Genomic DNA, 15,559 nt, shown 5'->3' on the forward strand with positions numbered 1-15,559 from the left:
AAAGGCCAGAGCGCACCGGCGCCCGCGGACACCCTGGCGCGGAGGAGAGGGGGCGGGAGGGGGCGGTTGGAGAGGCTCCGTGGGACCCTAGCTGGTCAGAGCCCCGGCGGTCGCGGGGTTTGGCTCGGGGCCCGCCCCTCGCCGCGCGTCCCGCCCCCGGGTCCCGCCCGCCCGCTCGCGCTCTAAAGCGTCGGGAGCGCTTCCCCGGCTGCCACACTTTCACTCTCCGCCCCTGCAGCTCGGCGCCTGGCTTCGGTCCTCCCGCTCCTCCTGTCGGTGCCATGAACGCCAAGATCTTCGCCCTGCTGGCCCTCGGGCTGACTGCGCTCTGCCTCAGCGACGGTGAGTGCGCGGGGCGCGGCGGCCGCGCAGCCGCCAGGCTCCGGGCTCGGTTCAGAGCTCCGGGCTCCGCGCGCGGCCGGGCTCCCGCGCCTTCGCCCGCGCCACCCGCAGCCAGCCCAGCTCGCACCAATTCCCGCCGCTCCGCGTGGAAAGACGCAGCCCGTGTGCGTTCAGCGGCGGGCGATCCCTCGGGGCGCGTCCAGGGTCCCGCGCGCAGCGGAGGCGCGGACGGAGGCTTCGCGCTTCGCAGCCGGGCTCGGTCCGGGGCCGCGGGCAGCCGCCAGACCTCGAGCGGCTGCAGAGCGAGGCTCGCGGGAGCGCGGGGTGGGCGCGCCCGGGCGCGTTTCTGAGAGGGCGCTGGAGAGGGGTGGCGGCTGCGGGTCCCCGGCCCTCGCCCTTCCACCCCGCAGCTGGTACCTTCCCGCGGCTGGCTCGGTTTCCAGAGGCGGGTGGGCCCAGGGGCTGGAGGTGAGGCCGGTGGGTGGATGGTGTACGAAAGAACTCTTTGCAAGACTGACTCAGATCGCTTGTAGTAGCTCGTAGTGCGACCTGGCGCAGCAGCGTTGCGGCCCCTCCACGCGTGGCCGGCTCTCGCTCTGCAGCCTCCCAAGCCGGACTCGGAGGGTGGGTGGTACCGAGCAGCTGTAGGGTTTGCGCCACCCACCTGGTCGCGCTTCCACACAGCTCCGAGGTCCGAAGCGACCCGACCAACCTGGGCACTCGTCCAGCCATGGCCTCCCGGTCTCTTCACGGGGTCCCTCTAGAGCGGCCCTGGGGTCATCAGAGTCGGGCATGCCCTGCTCCCCGAAACACACCTGCAGAAATGCGTCTTTGTGCAGCCGTGGGAGCTGGCCACCTCCGAACGAGCACTGCAGCAAAGTTCAATCGCCAAGGCCTTAGGCATTGTGCAAGGTGGTGTCCAGTTTCACTGGGAGAGGGAGAGCGTTTTTTTCTTTTGAAGCTTGAGAGAATCTCCCTGTCCTGTCACAGGACACCACTGCTGCTGCAAACCAAAATAAACTGTTACCAAAAAAAAAAAAACCAACAACCCCCCCAAAAAAACCATGTTAGGCCATGCTGTTCTTGCTGCGAAGTTTACAACAAACTCTGCAAAGGGTTGCAGGACACTCAGTGCTCTTGGTGCAGCTGAGATCTCTGTGGAGCCCAGGTCCTGGAGCTCTAGGCTGGGTTGAGGGAAGACCCCCTGCTGCATCCTGGCAGGGGTAATGGGGAAGCCAGTGTGGGTAAGGTGAGCATGCATGCAACTGGACCAGGCAGGGGAGCGGGGGCTAACAGGGGTTCTTGGCTGACCTCTGGAAAATGTTCTCTGAAAGTGTAGCAAGTTGCTGGTCAGAGCTGCAGAGGGACTAGATCAAAGACAATTTAAAATTTTCTCCTGGCTGAAACAGTATCCCAGGCTATGGTCTTCACATTGACTCCCCAGGTCATGGAAGCACTCTGGTTCGGGAATTTACAATTGAATGGCCTGGTGAGAGTGGAGTTTCCACCACACACCTCTCTCTGGAGAAATGATGCTGCCCCTAGCTGCAGAAAGGACTGGAATGCAAGCACCCAGATCATTGAGTCCTGGGCATAGCTGACCTGGGCAGAGCATGACCACAGACTCCTCCTGACCGTGGGAAGGGCTGGTCACTTGCCCCTCCTGGTACCCAAGTGGCCAGGTTAGGGTCCTGGGCCCCAGACTGGTCTGGTTCTCCTTGCATGCCTAGGCCAAAATGCAGGTTTTTTAACTCCTGAGGCTTGTGTACCCATGCTGAGTTCCAAAGCTGCACTTCAGAGATACGCTTGTTCAGGCTCAGGCTTGGGACCTTGCCCTTCCTCCACTGGGTGACCTTAGCCAAGACGCTGGTCTTCTGGGTGTCCCAGCTTCCAGGGGTTAAACCTAGGGTGACCCCATTCCCAGGCCTGGTAGGAGCATCTGGCCAGGGCCTGTCTCTTCATTAGAGTGGAAGGTTCTCTGGTAACTACTCTGAAATAACGCCAGGGTCCCAACCCTTGTAACACCTGGGCTAATAAGGTGTGTTTCTTGTCCCATGGAGTTACATCCAAAGCAGCTGGAAAAGTTAGTAGTACTGACAAAAAGCTGTAGGAAAGGACACCAAGTGGACACATCTCTGAGTTCTCTCAGTAAGTGCACTTGGGCTGTGTCACTTTAGAAAACTATTGGCCAGGTCGCTCAGTTGGTTAGAACCTCGTCAGATGTGCCAAGGTTGCAGGTTCCATCCCCGATCAGGGCACGTACATCACTCAGTGAATGCATGGGTAAGTGGAACAACAAATCCATGTTCCTCTCTCCCCCTCTCCCTTCCCCTCTCTCTCTCTAAAATCAATAATAATAATAATAACAATAAAACTATTGAAATTCCCCACTTGATAGATAGGCAGTTGGGTCCTGGGAGCAGGAGTACGACTTGCCTTTAAAGGAACGGCCAATCCCAGAGGATGGGGGGGAGAGGAAAAAAAGAGAAAGCCTGTGTTTTGAGTCCAGACTAGGCCTGATCTGCACTGTGTGGAGCCAGGACACCTTCCTGGACACCAGAGAGCAGCAGCCCCCGCCCACCACGTACCTTCCAGCTCCCTGTTGCTCTGGGGTTGGGGCCTGTCCTGGCTCACCACAGCGCCAGTCCCTGCTCAACTCAGGAGGACCCGTGAGAACTCTAGGGAAACCTGCAGGTAGGACATTCAGAGGGGAACCTTGGCCCCTCCTTGACCCAGGCTGCCTAGCCCCCCGCCCCGGAGTTGCTTTCCCAGGTTATCTGCTTACCAGGTAGTACAGAAAGGGAGATGCCTGTGCAGTTGCTGAGAGCCAGGCCCCAGCAGAGACTTTCTGGAGTTGCTTGGGGTCCATGTGAGGCTGCTCAGTGCTCTTCTGAACTGAGTCCACTGAGCATCCTGAACCTGACTTTCTTCCTCCTGGCGTTCAGGGCTCTGAGTTTGGTTCAGGGGTGGGAGGTCTGTTCATCCCCGGACTTGGTGGCTAAATAGGCTGCTGTACCCAGGCCATGCCATTTCTCAACTGAATGCAGCCTTTAGAAAATAAAAATTTAAGAAGTCTCTAATTTGCAAGGTTTCATGCAGCTTCCCCAGTCTCTTGCCCAAAAATGCAGGACTTCAGAACCACCGGAGCTCTGTAAACAAGAGCCCTTTAAAAAAAAATCTCCAGACTAAATATTCTCAGACATACACTTAATCCCTGATGAAAGGATCCACAAATTCAAATAATTTGGGTTATTAAGTAAGGCTTGGATAAAATCTGCTGGGAAAACCCTCACAAATCCCAGCCTCCCAGGGCTTGCAATTCTAAACTTAAAGGGTAAGAGTGGGTTCTGCAGGAGCCCTTTGCTAATTTACACTAATGAGTGTCAATTATGGCATTTTGCAAATTGGTGATTTTGCAAACAAAGATATAATACAGCCCAGGAGGCTGTAGGGTCCTTGCACAGGCTATGAAAGCCTATTTGACTCCAGCCCTGATAATCTCCATGCCTTCTGGGAAGTGCTGGAGAGAAAGCTGGCCCTTGTCCTGCCCTCTGGGGACTCCCAGGTAGGAAGCCAGCCAGGATTCTTTTGTGGTTGCCTGGGCTTAAGGTAAATGAGCCTAGAAGACTGCAAGTGGGGGAGGGCAGGATCCCCAGGAGATCACTGGTGGCTCCTGGGATGAGGCCAGTGGCAGAGGAGGGAGGAGAGGGACCCTGGAGCCTCCTTATTTCCCCTCCCCCTTTCTGAGTAGGGAAGGCTTTCTCATTTGGCTTTGGAGGAGTCACTTTTGCAAAGAATATCTGGGAACCTCAGTACCTTTGACTGAAATAGTTCTCTCCTGTGATTAACACCCTTTATCTTAAGAAATCTGAGCAGGGGCTGCTTATTGTAATTTTCCCACTCTCCCTCCTAAGTCCATCTCCCCACAGGTTCTCTTGGCCTCTGGCCCTGTGCAAGTTGAGCCCGAGCCCACCAGATCTCACTGTGCTGCCCAAGGGGGGAGGTCTTTGCCAGGACACACCAGTGGCTCATCCCATCACTCTCCACCCTACCCTCGTTCCACCATTGTTTCCTCAGCTGCACACCCAGATATGTGTGTGTCTCAGGCCTGGCAGGACTGTAACAAGCCACCTTGTACTTGTCACCCCCTGCAGGGAAACCGGTCAGCCTGAGCTACAGATGTCCTTGCCGATTCTTCGAGAGCCACGTTGCAAGAGCCAACGTCAAGCATCTCAAAATCCTCAACACTCCAAACTGTGCCCTTCAGATCGTGTAAGTCTGAGCATTATCGGGAATGTTGCATTTAATGGGCACAGTAGCACGTAACGGGCACGCTCCGTGGAGCTAGAGAAAGGACACCAGCCAAGTGTCCAGCCTTGAACTTGGCACAGAGGCAGCTGTATTACCACAAGGACTTTGAGTGTACCACCAGGCAGAAGCTTCCAGAGCCACGCTTCCCTTCAGGGCCTTGCTGTGCTTACAGTGGTCCTTCCCTCTTCTTTCCAAGCCTCCCCCTCGGCACAGGAAGTGGCCACGCAATGGGATGCTTCCCCAGACTAGAGAAACGCTGACGTCACCAAAGCTTGTGCCCGAGTTCAGTACCCTAGCCAGTCCTTTCCTGGTACTGTTCTGTCCTGCCTGTTTCGGGGCTTTGATATTATAAGTTAGTCCTTCCTCAGGGAGCACAAACTCACAAGACCCAAATCCAGTTGAGGTTATCTTTAACTATTATCAGCTCGTAACTGCGTTTTCTCAAGTACAACACATGAGTTTTACGTTTTGCTGGTGCTAACATTTTATTTCATTCATGTGGGAAATGAGACAAACCAAAATCACACATACATGAGACTAAGATCTGTGGCCTACTGCGCAGAGGACCGGACGAGGTGTGGGAGAAAGCCACGGTGGCTGTCCACTGCTGGCCATTCTGTGTGCCCGTGCCAGTGAGCATAAGCGTGTCTAGGCTCCAGGGAGGTGACTCGAGGGGTCCCCTGGGGGGAGCTCACCTCCTGCAGAGTCCCAGTGCTAGAAACAGATGGGGACACAGCAGTTACAATAAAAACTGCAACTTCCTAAAGACTTTTCTGCACAACACCAACTGTTTTTAGGTTTGGTTTTCCTTGGTGTGTTGTTTTTTTTGGTGGGTTTTTTTTGTTTGTTTTTTTCTAGCCTTTGATGCCTTGATGTGCTTACAGATGTTTTAGGGCCTAGAAGATGAATGTTTTTATTTACTTTGCTTATAATAAAATGCTATCTGTCCGTTGGGAGGTGCTTTATCAGGGTTTGAATTTAGCTAGTATGGGCCAGCTTTATAGTACGGATTATGCTGGTTCACCTGCCCAGGAATGCACCTGGAAGGTGAGAAGCCAGATGCAATTCTCAGGCCGGGGCAAACACAGAATTGGTACACAGTGGTCCCCAGATCTGAACCCCCATCCACTCTGCCTCTAGGCTTACTTTTATTTCTCTCTTCCATGTACTATCAAGATGATTCACCAAAATAAAAATCTGCTTGTTTCTCTCCAGTTATAATCCTCACAAGGTCCCACAATCTTGCAGATAAAGTCCTGCGCTTTGCCCCTGCATCTGGCACAGGCTTCGTGAGCAGCCCGTCTCCTGCGGTTCCCTCCCAGGCTGTTCTCTTACCCTCCGGTGTATTTACACTCGGTTCCTCCTCCCTGTTTGCCCGGCTCCTACTTCTCCAAGCTGCAGTGCGGATGATTCCTACGGGGGTTCTGGGCCAAGCAGGCGCCTGGCTGCGGGAGGGCCCCGCGTGGGTGCGGGGAGCCGATGTGCAGGTCTCAGCAGAGCTTCCTCCCGCGCTGCACACGCGGCCTCTCCTGTCGTTGCAGGGCCAAGCTGAAGAGCAACAACCGCCAAGTGTGCATTGACCCGAAACTGAAGTGGATTCAGGAATACCTGGATAAAGCTTTAAACAAGTAAGCACAACAGCCAGAAAGGACTTTCCACTAGAGCCACTGGAGGGAAGCTAAGACTGTGTGGAAGTCCTGAGAGGGCAGAGGCGTGGGGGAGGACGGCCGGCGCGGGGGGGCCAGGCTGCTCCTGGCAGCGCGTCGCCCGGGAGCGGGCGGGAGGCCGGCCGGCATGTAGACGTCCGCATTTATAGCCTATGGTACGATATCACAGCTTATATTCATTCACCCGGACCCTTGCACATTGGCTGCTTTACAACTGGGGTTCTCTAAGAAATTGTATTATCCCAGCAGCATCTCCCACCAGCCACTTCCCCGTGATCTTCACAGTCATCATCATTCCCATTACCCTTTTTTAAATCAATGGTTACTTTAATATCTGTATTTGGTTTGCTTTGGATTTTTTTCCCTCTTCTCCCCTGGGGAGTCTGAGCGCAGTCAGGCGATGGCCATGCATGGAGCTAAAAAAAGTGTCCCTCCTCCAGAAGCTGAGGCCTGGAGGCCGATGTGGGTGGGTCTCTTGGGGCACACCCTTCCTGCAGGGCAGCTGTCAGATACTGACCACACTGGGCAGCTGCCAGCACCCCCTCTTTCAAGCTCCGCAAATGGACCTGCGGGCTCCAGGCGGAAGCCATCGCTGGGACTGTGCTGAGACCCTCCCCAGCCACCCGCCTGTCTGCCTGCAAGAGCATGCTTTCCCCTCGCTTCCGCTCCCCGCTCTGCTCAGGGAGGAAGGTGGGCCTTGGGGCTGCAGCCCGCAGCCCCCTCCTCCCTTGCCGTCCTCCTGCTCAGGCCCTCTGTGAGAATCGGCTCCGCCTCCCCCAGAGCGGGGCTGGCCTCCTCCTGGGGCGTGGAGACCATGTCTCCACCTTCCCACGGAAGACCTGTCTCTGCAAAGTCAAAAGTAATTTCAGTCTGAGAGCTTCTCAGAGGAATTCGGTTTCTGTGATTGCCTCTGAGGCCTGTGTGTGCCCCGGGGGCTCTACAAATGCTAAGTTTTCTGAAATCTGAGGTGAACAATTAAATGAATAAACAAGCCTCTTGCCACTAACTCCTGCTCCAGAAGCCACAACAGCCACAATCAGACATGCTGGCAAAGTGAAATTTCCACCCATAAATGTGATCCACAGACGGGCCTGGTGGTATTTGTAACTTTTTGCAAGGCATTTTTTTATATATTTTTGTGCACAATTTTTTAAACATTTCTCTATAAAACAAATGTATTTCAGAATATATTTATAGTCGAACAATTCATACGTTTGAAGTGGAGCCATATGAATGTCAGTAGGTACATTTCTCTATTACCTGAAACTACTGGCAGTTTGTAAAGAAATACACAGAAATGTGATTGCAGCTTTTGAATGTTGGCCACAGTGTATTTTTTCACTTGTACTAAAATTGTATCAAATGTGACATTATATGCACTAGCAATAAAATGCTAATTGTTTCATGGTACAAACGTCCTACTGTATGTGGGAATTTATTTACCTGAAGTAAAACCCATTAGTTGTTGGATGTGGAGCTCTTGCACATTTCCTGAGTTTGTGAAGATACGCTGGCCCACTGGTCAGGTGCCTTAGGTCCCTCCTGCCGAGTTCACGTGAGTAACAGCACGTGGGCCTTGCTCAGGAGCAAGTGAGATCTGCAACTCAAGTTTTTGCGGTTTTTTTTGTTTTGTTTTTTAACCCAATGGAGGCAGCAGTGCTAGTTTTCTGAAGAATAATATTTGACTCACTAATTCCTGTTCCCCTTCCTTCGCCTCAGTTCTCCTAACATCCCCATGTAATCCCTAGAGACTCAACCCTTATCATACACGCTCTCACATTTTCCCACGTAAAACCCCATAATTCCAGCCCATGGTTAATACCGAGCTTTCTCAGAAACAGGTGGCCTTATCCCATAAATCATTAAATACCATTCAGCTTGAATCATTCTAATGTGACAGTCCCAAGCCAGTTACTCTAATAAAATTCCGCTAACCAGCTCTCTCCCGCACTCTTCAGAACAATCTCAGCCATTCCCAGGGGGTTCCCAGGGGGTCCCCACAGCATCCACTAAGGAGCAGGTGGGAAGAGGCTGCCTTCTCCTAACCTGGATGGCCTTCTAACCTCTGGCCTCTATTTCAACGCAGAGATTTTTTTACTAAAACAGAGTTGGACTCTGCATTGAGAAGAAAGGAGGCCTGGGAAAGCAGGTGGGGCGGGACAGAGATCCAGCCCAGCCTGGCCCTGGCTGCCTTCACACCCTTTTAGATGTGAAATCCTTTCCCCACTGGAAGCCTCAGGCAACAGCGGGAGCCAGGGTCAAGCTGGCAAATTGGCGATGGCTGTACGCAGTCCACAAGTGTTGTGGAAGCCTGGCTAACGTATTTTGTTGTTGTTAGCCTTTTTTTTTAATTCAAGGCAAACGTCTAGTTTATTTTAATGAGTTACTGATGTACAGTGCTTTGCCCAGGGGCCTCCAGGCCTGAGACTGAAGATAGAGTGAAACCAATACATGGGCCAGTGTTAAATATTGTGCAGACTGAGACAGACTCTTGTTTATTTTCAACATTATTAATGGTTCTACTAATTTTATCGAAGGGGGCGCAGAGAAGAAAAAATGGGGAAAAAAGAAAAGATAGGAAAAAAGAAGCGACAGAAGAAGAGAAAGGCTGCTCAGAGAAGCAAAAACTAGTTGTCTGCCGTCGCGATGGACCGCAGTGCACTGTTCTGTCTCTCCCAGCGCTTTGTAAATTGGCTCTAAACCTCCCCCTGCCTCCTGGGGGCCTCGCAGACTCCGAGGGGGAGCAGCGCTTTGCCGCCGCTGTGGCCACACTGGGCCCTGCATTTATGTGCTTATTGAGGTCATTCCTGGTCTGCTAAATTATGAAGAAAGTAGTTGTGCAGAGACTGGGGTTGGGGTCTGGGGCATGCAGACCGTGCTCAGGACTCTGTAGAGCAGCTCTGACTCTAGACTGACCCAGGCTTCTATCTAGAGGGACCTGGGACCCGGTCATCGGCCCGGATTTCTGAGTCTCCCGCCTGCCCTCACTCCCTCTCTTAGAAGGGCCCTGAGCACGCCGGAGCTCACACGGCTCCGTGCGCCCACGGTCTGCCTTCCTGCCTGAGACCAGCAGTGACTGCCTGGCCACCACGCAGAGCCTCGGCCAGCAGAGGGCATGTGCCTTGTGCCTTCTCATTTGCTACCAGGGCTGCTGCCCATCCAGCCCTTCTTGGGGCAGAACTGGCCGCGGCCATTCCACTTGCAGGTAATAACTGGCTCCTTTTCCCAAGTGTCCTTTGCCTGGCCCACCTCTACCTCTGCTGCGTGGGGTGGGACCCCTCCAGCCGCCTCCCCAAGCCTGGGCTGTGGGAGCGGCTTCCCCTCCCAGCTCTGTAGGTCCTGGAGACCGTGTGGCGGAGTGGGTGTGAGCTCTGCTCCCCAGCGGGCAGGTGCGCGGTGCTTCTCAGGGAGCCTCTGCTCTGCGTCGTTCACTCTGTAGATTCGTTACGTGGGTCCCACGATGTGGAGGCGCTTTGCGAAGGGCCTGCAGCTCTGGGACTCCCCGTCCACCCCTCCCTCTCCTTCTGGAAGAGTCTCCATGACCCTGCAGTTAGGTGGCAGGACACAGCTGCTTCAGTTCTCACTCATGGAAAAATCTGCTTAAAGTGACAAAATCCTAGACCTCCTCTCACTGCCTTCCCTGCAGCATTATGTCTGCGGTTTCTTGCCAAGTCTCTCTAATTTGGACCGGAAGGAGGGGTCACTGGGGAGAGCGAGGCCCCAGCGTCAGGAGTGCTTTGAAAAGGATGCCTTCACATCTCCCCTTCTGGCGACCCCAGAACACATAAACACACCCCGCACCCCGGGCCCCTGGTCATAATCTTAGTGCGTGCATCCAGGAAGATGGAGGCGATGGAGGCCACAGCTGATGGATTTCGGGAGAAGAGAGCTCAAGGTCCCTGCATGTCAGACTCGCCTGTCACACATGCCCCGTCCCCTCGTGCTCTAATGTGCCCCTTGTGGTTACAGCATAGAGCATACAGCCCTCCTTTCGCCACCGGAGAAGTGTCCTGCTAGAGCCCCGCAGCCAAAGACCTTTGTTTCCACTGCAATCCCTTTAGCTGGGGAAGGCCCCAGCCTGAGCGCCTGTTGCCAGCACTGGGGCTGGCAGGCCCGCTCCCGGGGGCTCACCTCTTCCATCACCCACTCTGCCCTCCTGCCTCTGAGGCACCGGCTGTCAGCTGGCCAGCCCAGGGCTGCGTCCTCCCAGCCAAAGCCCGGCAGGCCTGGTCCGAGGGAGCCTGGCTGGACTCTTCCTAACTTACAAATGCACCAGGGAGAAGGGCAGGCCTGTGCCCCACGCTGTCCTTCACTCTTTACACGGTAGGAGCAGCCTTCTCTGCCTAGACAGGGTGGCAGGTCCCCCCTGGCACCAGGGATAGCTGGCTGCCCTCCAGCAGTAGGTCAAGCTGTTGCCCACCTGAGGTGACAAACTGCTTTCTGCAGTGCTCAGGAGGACAGTGCCCCCCACCTGTCCTGGAGGAGAGGGGCCTGCAGGGACTAAGAGCTGGCCTGGTGTTAGGATGCCCAGGCCAGCATTGTCCCATCCTTTCACGGCCCTGCTGGCCCTGGGCTTCACTGTGTCTGACAGGCAGGTATAGCCCTAGCCTGGCTGAAGGGTCCTGGGTCGCTGGGGAAGAGCTGAAGAGCCGGACCTTAATGCCGTGCTGGGTTGGCACTGGGCAGAGTTCATGTGTCTGTACCAGGTGAGTGGTGTGTGAGGCCACCCCTACACCAGCCCCAGGGCCGGCCCTGGTCTGTCCACTGAGAGGTCCTGGGGCAACTGGGCGGGGGCAAAGGTGGAAGCATTGGGTGGTGCCAAGGCTCTGGACCAGCCGGCAGCCTGCTCCAGGCTCCGTGTGGCAAAGACAGCGCACCCTGTCCTGCCATGTGACCACTGTGCCAGGCTGGCTCCATGCCCTCACTCATCTGCTATGACCCATGCTTGCTGCACCGTCTGTCCTCTCCACTTCCCACCTTCCTTCCATCCCTCTGCTTCGCCCATGCTGTCTCTCTCCCCCCCTCCCCAGGGCTCAGAAGGGAGACACCGCGCCATGGAGACTTGGAATCCAGAGGCCAGGAGTGGGGCCTTGCTGGAGTGGGCTTGGCATCTCAGTGTGAGCCTGGCCACCGCGGGAACCTGCCTAATGGTGTCTCCCTCTCTTCCTTTTAACAGGAGGCTCAAGATGTGAGAGGCGCAGGCTGGGTCAGCCGCCTGAGGAAGCCTTACTGTGGGAGGCCGGGCTGAAGCCAGTGTTAGGAGGGGCCCCAGAGGTCTCCTTGCGCAGCCCGGGCAGGGCCGGATGTGCTTCCCAGGGCTTTGTTTTGCACAATTTGCCTTATTTTCACCATTTGATTATGTAGCAAAATATATTCTTCCTTTTTTTTCATGTAGCCTGATTATCCAATGTCACTGGTGACAAATAGGAACTTAGACTAAAACCATTATTTTACTTGCTTTGTTATAATATGCTCACCATGGAGCCCCTGGTCTGACCGGGGTTCTTGAGTGTTATATTTTTCTGAGCTGCACAGGCTGGCATCCCAGGCTCAGGCAGCCTCCCCCACACAGCCCTGTCCTGAGGTGGGAGTCACCAGAAGGGGTCAGGAGCCAGCAGCGCAGGCAGACCCCCTGAAGCTGGCCCTAGGCAGCAGGGTGGGGGGCCAGGTCCCGGGGGGCCAGGCAGCGGGCTTCCCTGAGCCGGGGCAGCAGGCGGGAGGCCAGGGCAGGGCCTCATCCCGTGCTCTCCTCTGCATCTCATCATGTTCTCCTCACATCCTCTCTCTCATCCATCACCATGTGCATCTGAGACTGTCTCCATGACCCCGGGAAAGGACTCTCTCAAGACTAAAGCTTTCATTTTAACTGGGCACCAAGAAGCAAACCAAAATGTGCTGTGCTTCAGGCCCTGGAAACACTGTGCGCAGCGTGTCTGGTCTGGAATACTGTCTCTTGTCTGATCCTGTTTCTTGTTCCAAGTCAATGTCCTTGGTGCTGCCTTGTAAGTCCCTCGTGTGCAGAGGCTGAGCGAGCAGCTGTCCTTGGGCCTTCGGCCTGGCCCCTGATCAGGGCTGTGGCAATTTGGGGTGGTTGACCATGTTTTCTCCACTGATCACAAAGCCCAGGTGGATCAGCAGAGCCCAAGGGAATTCAGTTTGCAGTATGGACCTCTGGGGACACTGACCCTCAGCCTTTCCATAGATGTTGATATCAGAACTATAGACAGTTTTGTCTTTACTGTTCAAGCCCAGCAAAACCAAGAAAAGAATTCTTAACTTTTTTTGGTTTTGAAAACCCAATCTGTAAAATAGTTAATCCTGGGTATTTTTTTTTCCTTATTAAAACCTAACCTCATCTTCTCACTGTTTGGCAATCCCATCCCCTCTCACCTGCACGGTGACCTGGGCCTCTTCTGCTGCTGTTCCCTGCGTGCCCAGGATGTCCGGCCCGGCCTTCCTCCAAGACAGGGACGGGACACATGGGAGAGCTGGTTAAGAGCCCTGATGTCTGGGATGTTTCCCTTTACTGAGAGCAGTTTGTAGAGTTAGTTACAGTAGACAATTTAAAATTTCACTTTTTAGAAAGGCAGGCACTGAGGGGCTTTTGCTTGTTTTGTTTTGTATTCAGTCTCACTAATACTTTTCCCCTTTGATTAAAGATCCAAGAAAGGTTTTAAAATTAGGAAAGTGGAAAAAGGGAAGGGCAGAACAAGGGAAGGTATCAATTGACAGGCCACTGCAAGCAACACGCAGAAAGTGCGTTACAGTGAAATGACCTCGAATTCTAGGTGTTTGCAGATTTAATAATCTCTGGGTTACCAGGAGCATGAGTTAGGCATTTCCGTAAGTAGTTCTTAAAAGTGAGTCTTCATGGTAGAAAGCCATTCTGTCAGCCAACCAAGTAGTCACATCCTCTAACCAGATGTGTTACATTGAAAACATAGGAGGGGGGACCTTTATTAGTTATAAGGGATACAGAACTAGTTTCAATACCTTCTTTGAAAATTAACCTGTCGCTGCAGGGCCCCTGAATTATACATGAAATTATTTAACTTTCAGTGGGCGAGTCATTTTCCAGGTAATCCAAGATATTTGAAAATCTCATGGAGAATTTGGAAACATCTTCCCCTGCGATCCATGAACCAGAGCCACTGAATCTCTGACTCCAAGGAAATAAACATGCCCCTAAATCTTGACTACAGTTAAATATAAAATTATTTTTGTTTCTCTCCATAGGAGAAAAAAATAGGTAAGGGTAGAAACTGCAGGAAAAATTATTTGTGTAACAATTTCTCTACCTGCAATGAGATCCTAAAAGGAAGCTTCCCAGCTAAAGCAGATATGCACTTAAATAGTTCATTTGCAAAGGAAAAGGCTCTTCCTGTTGCTTTCAAAATACAAGTCAAATGAGTCAGGTGATAAGGGTCACCCAGCCGTTCTCCTGGTCCAGGGCTGCTTATCCTCTACCTGACCTTCCCTTGGGCTCAGCGTCACCCCAGGGCAGTCCTTCGCTGCCAGCCTTTGCATCACGCTGGGGTGGGCTGGGGGGACTGGGGCTCACAGGTGTGCTGTGTGTTGTTTGTATTGTTCTTTGTCCTGCTCTGGCCAGATGCCAAGACCCCAGCGAGGAAGCTCAGGAGGACCCCCTGCTTGTCCGAGCAGAGGGCCTGCATAGCAAAAGGCCGCAGCAGCCCCTGTGCAAGTCCAGAGGGAGATGGGATTGCACCTTTCTTTCCCGAGTCCTGCCTGGTGTGACAGCCATGGGCTCCCTCACTGGGACTTCATTACCCTTCTCAGGGATGTGCCCTTCTGCAGCTGGATGAGAATTGCAAGGTCCTAGTCCCCTTACACATCTCCCCTGACCCATTCTGAGGGAACCCCATCCTTGGGGATCACCCCAGGAGCATCCATGTCCTTTCAGCACACCACTGACGTACCCAAGTTGAACACCCCACAGGAAACTTGTTATCCCCAACCTCGCTGGACTCTAGGCCTCTGAGCAGTGACAGTTCAGTGTTCAATGTGATAAATACTGTATTTCCTGTTGTGCAAATTGCATCTCCCAGATAATGTGAAACGGTCCAGGAGAAGGCAGCTTCCTGTATGCAGTGTGCTTTTTTAATAAGTAACAATTCCTTTTGAGAAACAATTTCTACTTTCATATCAATGAAAAGATGTACTGTATATGCACTTACAATTGTTCTAATAAAGACATGTATTCAAATGTAGCAACCAACTGGGTTGAAATTAGTATTAGCATTTGGAATTTCCCAGACTTGGCTTTTGATCCTCAGACCTGAGGGGTATATAATTCTAGCTGCAGTGGTTAGTGCAAAACAGGCCATTGTGATGTTAAACACAAGCAAGAATTCTGGGAGCATACCTGCCTCTGCTAGGCCACTGATCCTGAGCAGGGAACGGTGCACCATTTTCCCCAGATGTCCTTGGTTTTGCTGGACTCCCTTCTTAAAGACAAGACAGAGCTCGCTCCAGAAGGGATGGTTTTGTGCAAGGGCCCAAGTGTCTGCCAACAGCTGTTAGGAAGGAGACCTCCCCTCTGTACTTGTCGGGCTTAGTGGAAGACAAACGGAGGCCATCCCTGAAGGCACCAGCACTCTCAGGATCCAGCACTCTGTGCCTTTCTGTCTTGCACTGGGGCCCTTCTTAGAGCCAGGCACCGGTTCTCTCAACTGCTAACCCCAGCACTATCCTGGACACTGAACAGGGCTGAGCCAGACAGAGAGAGCTCCATCCCCACAGGTCAGCCCTTTCACACTTTCTACCACATTCTCCCTGGTTCACAGTCAACCCTGTACAAACACCACACATTTCTGAATCCAGGTTGTTCTGGCCACCGGACTCTCTTGCCCACAAGCTCAAACGTGACCACCTCACCACTGTGCCCAGAAACTCCCTGGTATGTACAAGGTGACCACAATGTGGTTGCTGAGTTGCAGATGGACTGGAGGAAGAGAGGATGATTGGAGAAGGCCTCAGTGAGCGGCATCATGGTGTCCTGAGACAGCGTGGGTATGAAGGTAGTAGGCCGCTCTTACTGGTCTCTGCTCATTCTGGGAGTTGAGACACACCCCTTGCCCTGAGTCTCTATCTTCCCAGCTATGACCCTAAGCTTAGGATCCCAGGAGACATGCAGATTCACCTGGAATGATGTACGGGGGAGCGCTTTTCTTGCTCTCTCAACCTGCTGCTCTCTATGGCCCACAGAGCTGGACTCAGTT

The 15,559-nt window shown here is 53.5% G+C and overlaps 1 protein-coding gene across 2 annotated transcripts; it reads left to right on the forward strand.

The window, feature by feature from the left end:
• Nucleotides 1-205: 205 nt before the first annotated feature.
• On the forward strand, nucleotides 206-14,548 carry CXCL12 (C-X-C motif chemokine ligand 12). Of its 2 annotated transcripts, none has more exons than XM_087824266.1 (4): nucleotides 206-342; nucleotides 4,497-4,614; nucleotides 6,195-6,281; nucleotides 8,858-11,490. In XM_087824266.1, exons 1-4 carry the CDS (start codon nucleotides 282-284, stop codon nucleotides 8,949-8,951), a joined length of 360 nt encoding a protein of 119 aa, XP_087680392.1. In that variant the 5' UTR covers nucleotides 206-281; the 3' UTR covers nucleotides 8,952-11,490. The 2 variants fall into 2 exon arrangements, with proteins under 2 accessions (XP_087680392.1, XP_087680393.1); XM_087824267.1 differs by lacking the exon at nucleotides 8,858-11,490 and adding an exon at nucleotides 11,497-14,548 and having other exon boundaries at nucleotides 210-342.
• Nucleotides 14,549-15,559: the final 1,011 nt, after the last annotated feature.

The sequence above is a fragment of the Miniopterus natalensis genome, chromosome 14 (genome assembly GCF_054644295.1).
Source record: "Miniopterus natalensis isolate mMinNat1 chromosome 14, mMinNat1.hap1, whole genome shotgun sequence".
In the NCBI taxonomy this organism is placed as follows: Eukaryota; Metazoa; Chordata; class Mammalia; order Chiroptera; family Miniopteridae; genus Miniopterus; species Miniopterus natalensis.

What these genes read in the sequence shown, in the direction of transcription:
- CXCL12 (XM_087824266.1), top strand. Translation starts at nt 282, where the DNA reads ATGAACGCCAAGATCTTCGCCCTGCTGGCCCTCGGGCTGACTGCGCTC. An exon ending in AACTGTGCCCTTCAGATCGT is followed by an intron (nt 4,615 to 6,194) that starts GTAAGTCTGAGC and finishes CTGTCGTTGCAG; the next exon opens with GGCCAAGCTGAAGAGCAACA. An exon ending in CTGGATAAAGCTTTAAACAA is followed by an intron (nt 6,282 to 8,857) that starts GTAAGCACAACA and finishes ATTTTATCGAAG; the next exon opens with GGGGCGCAGAGAAGAAAAAA.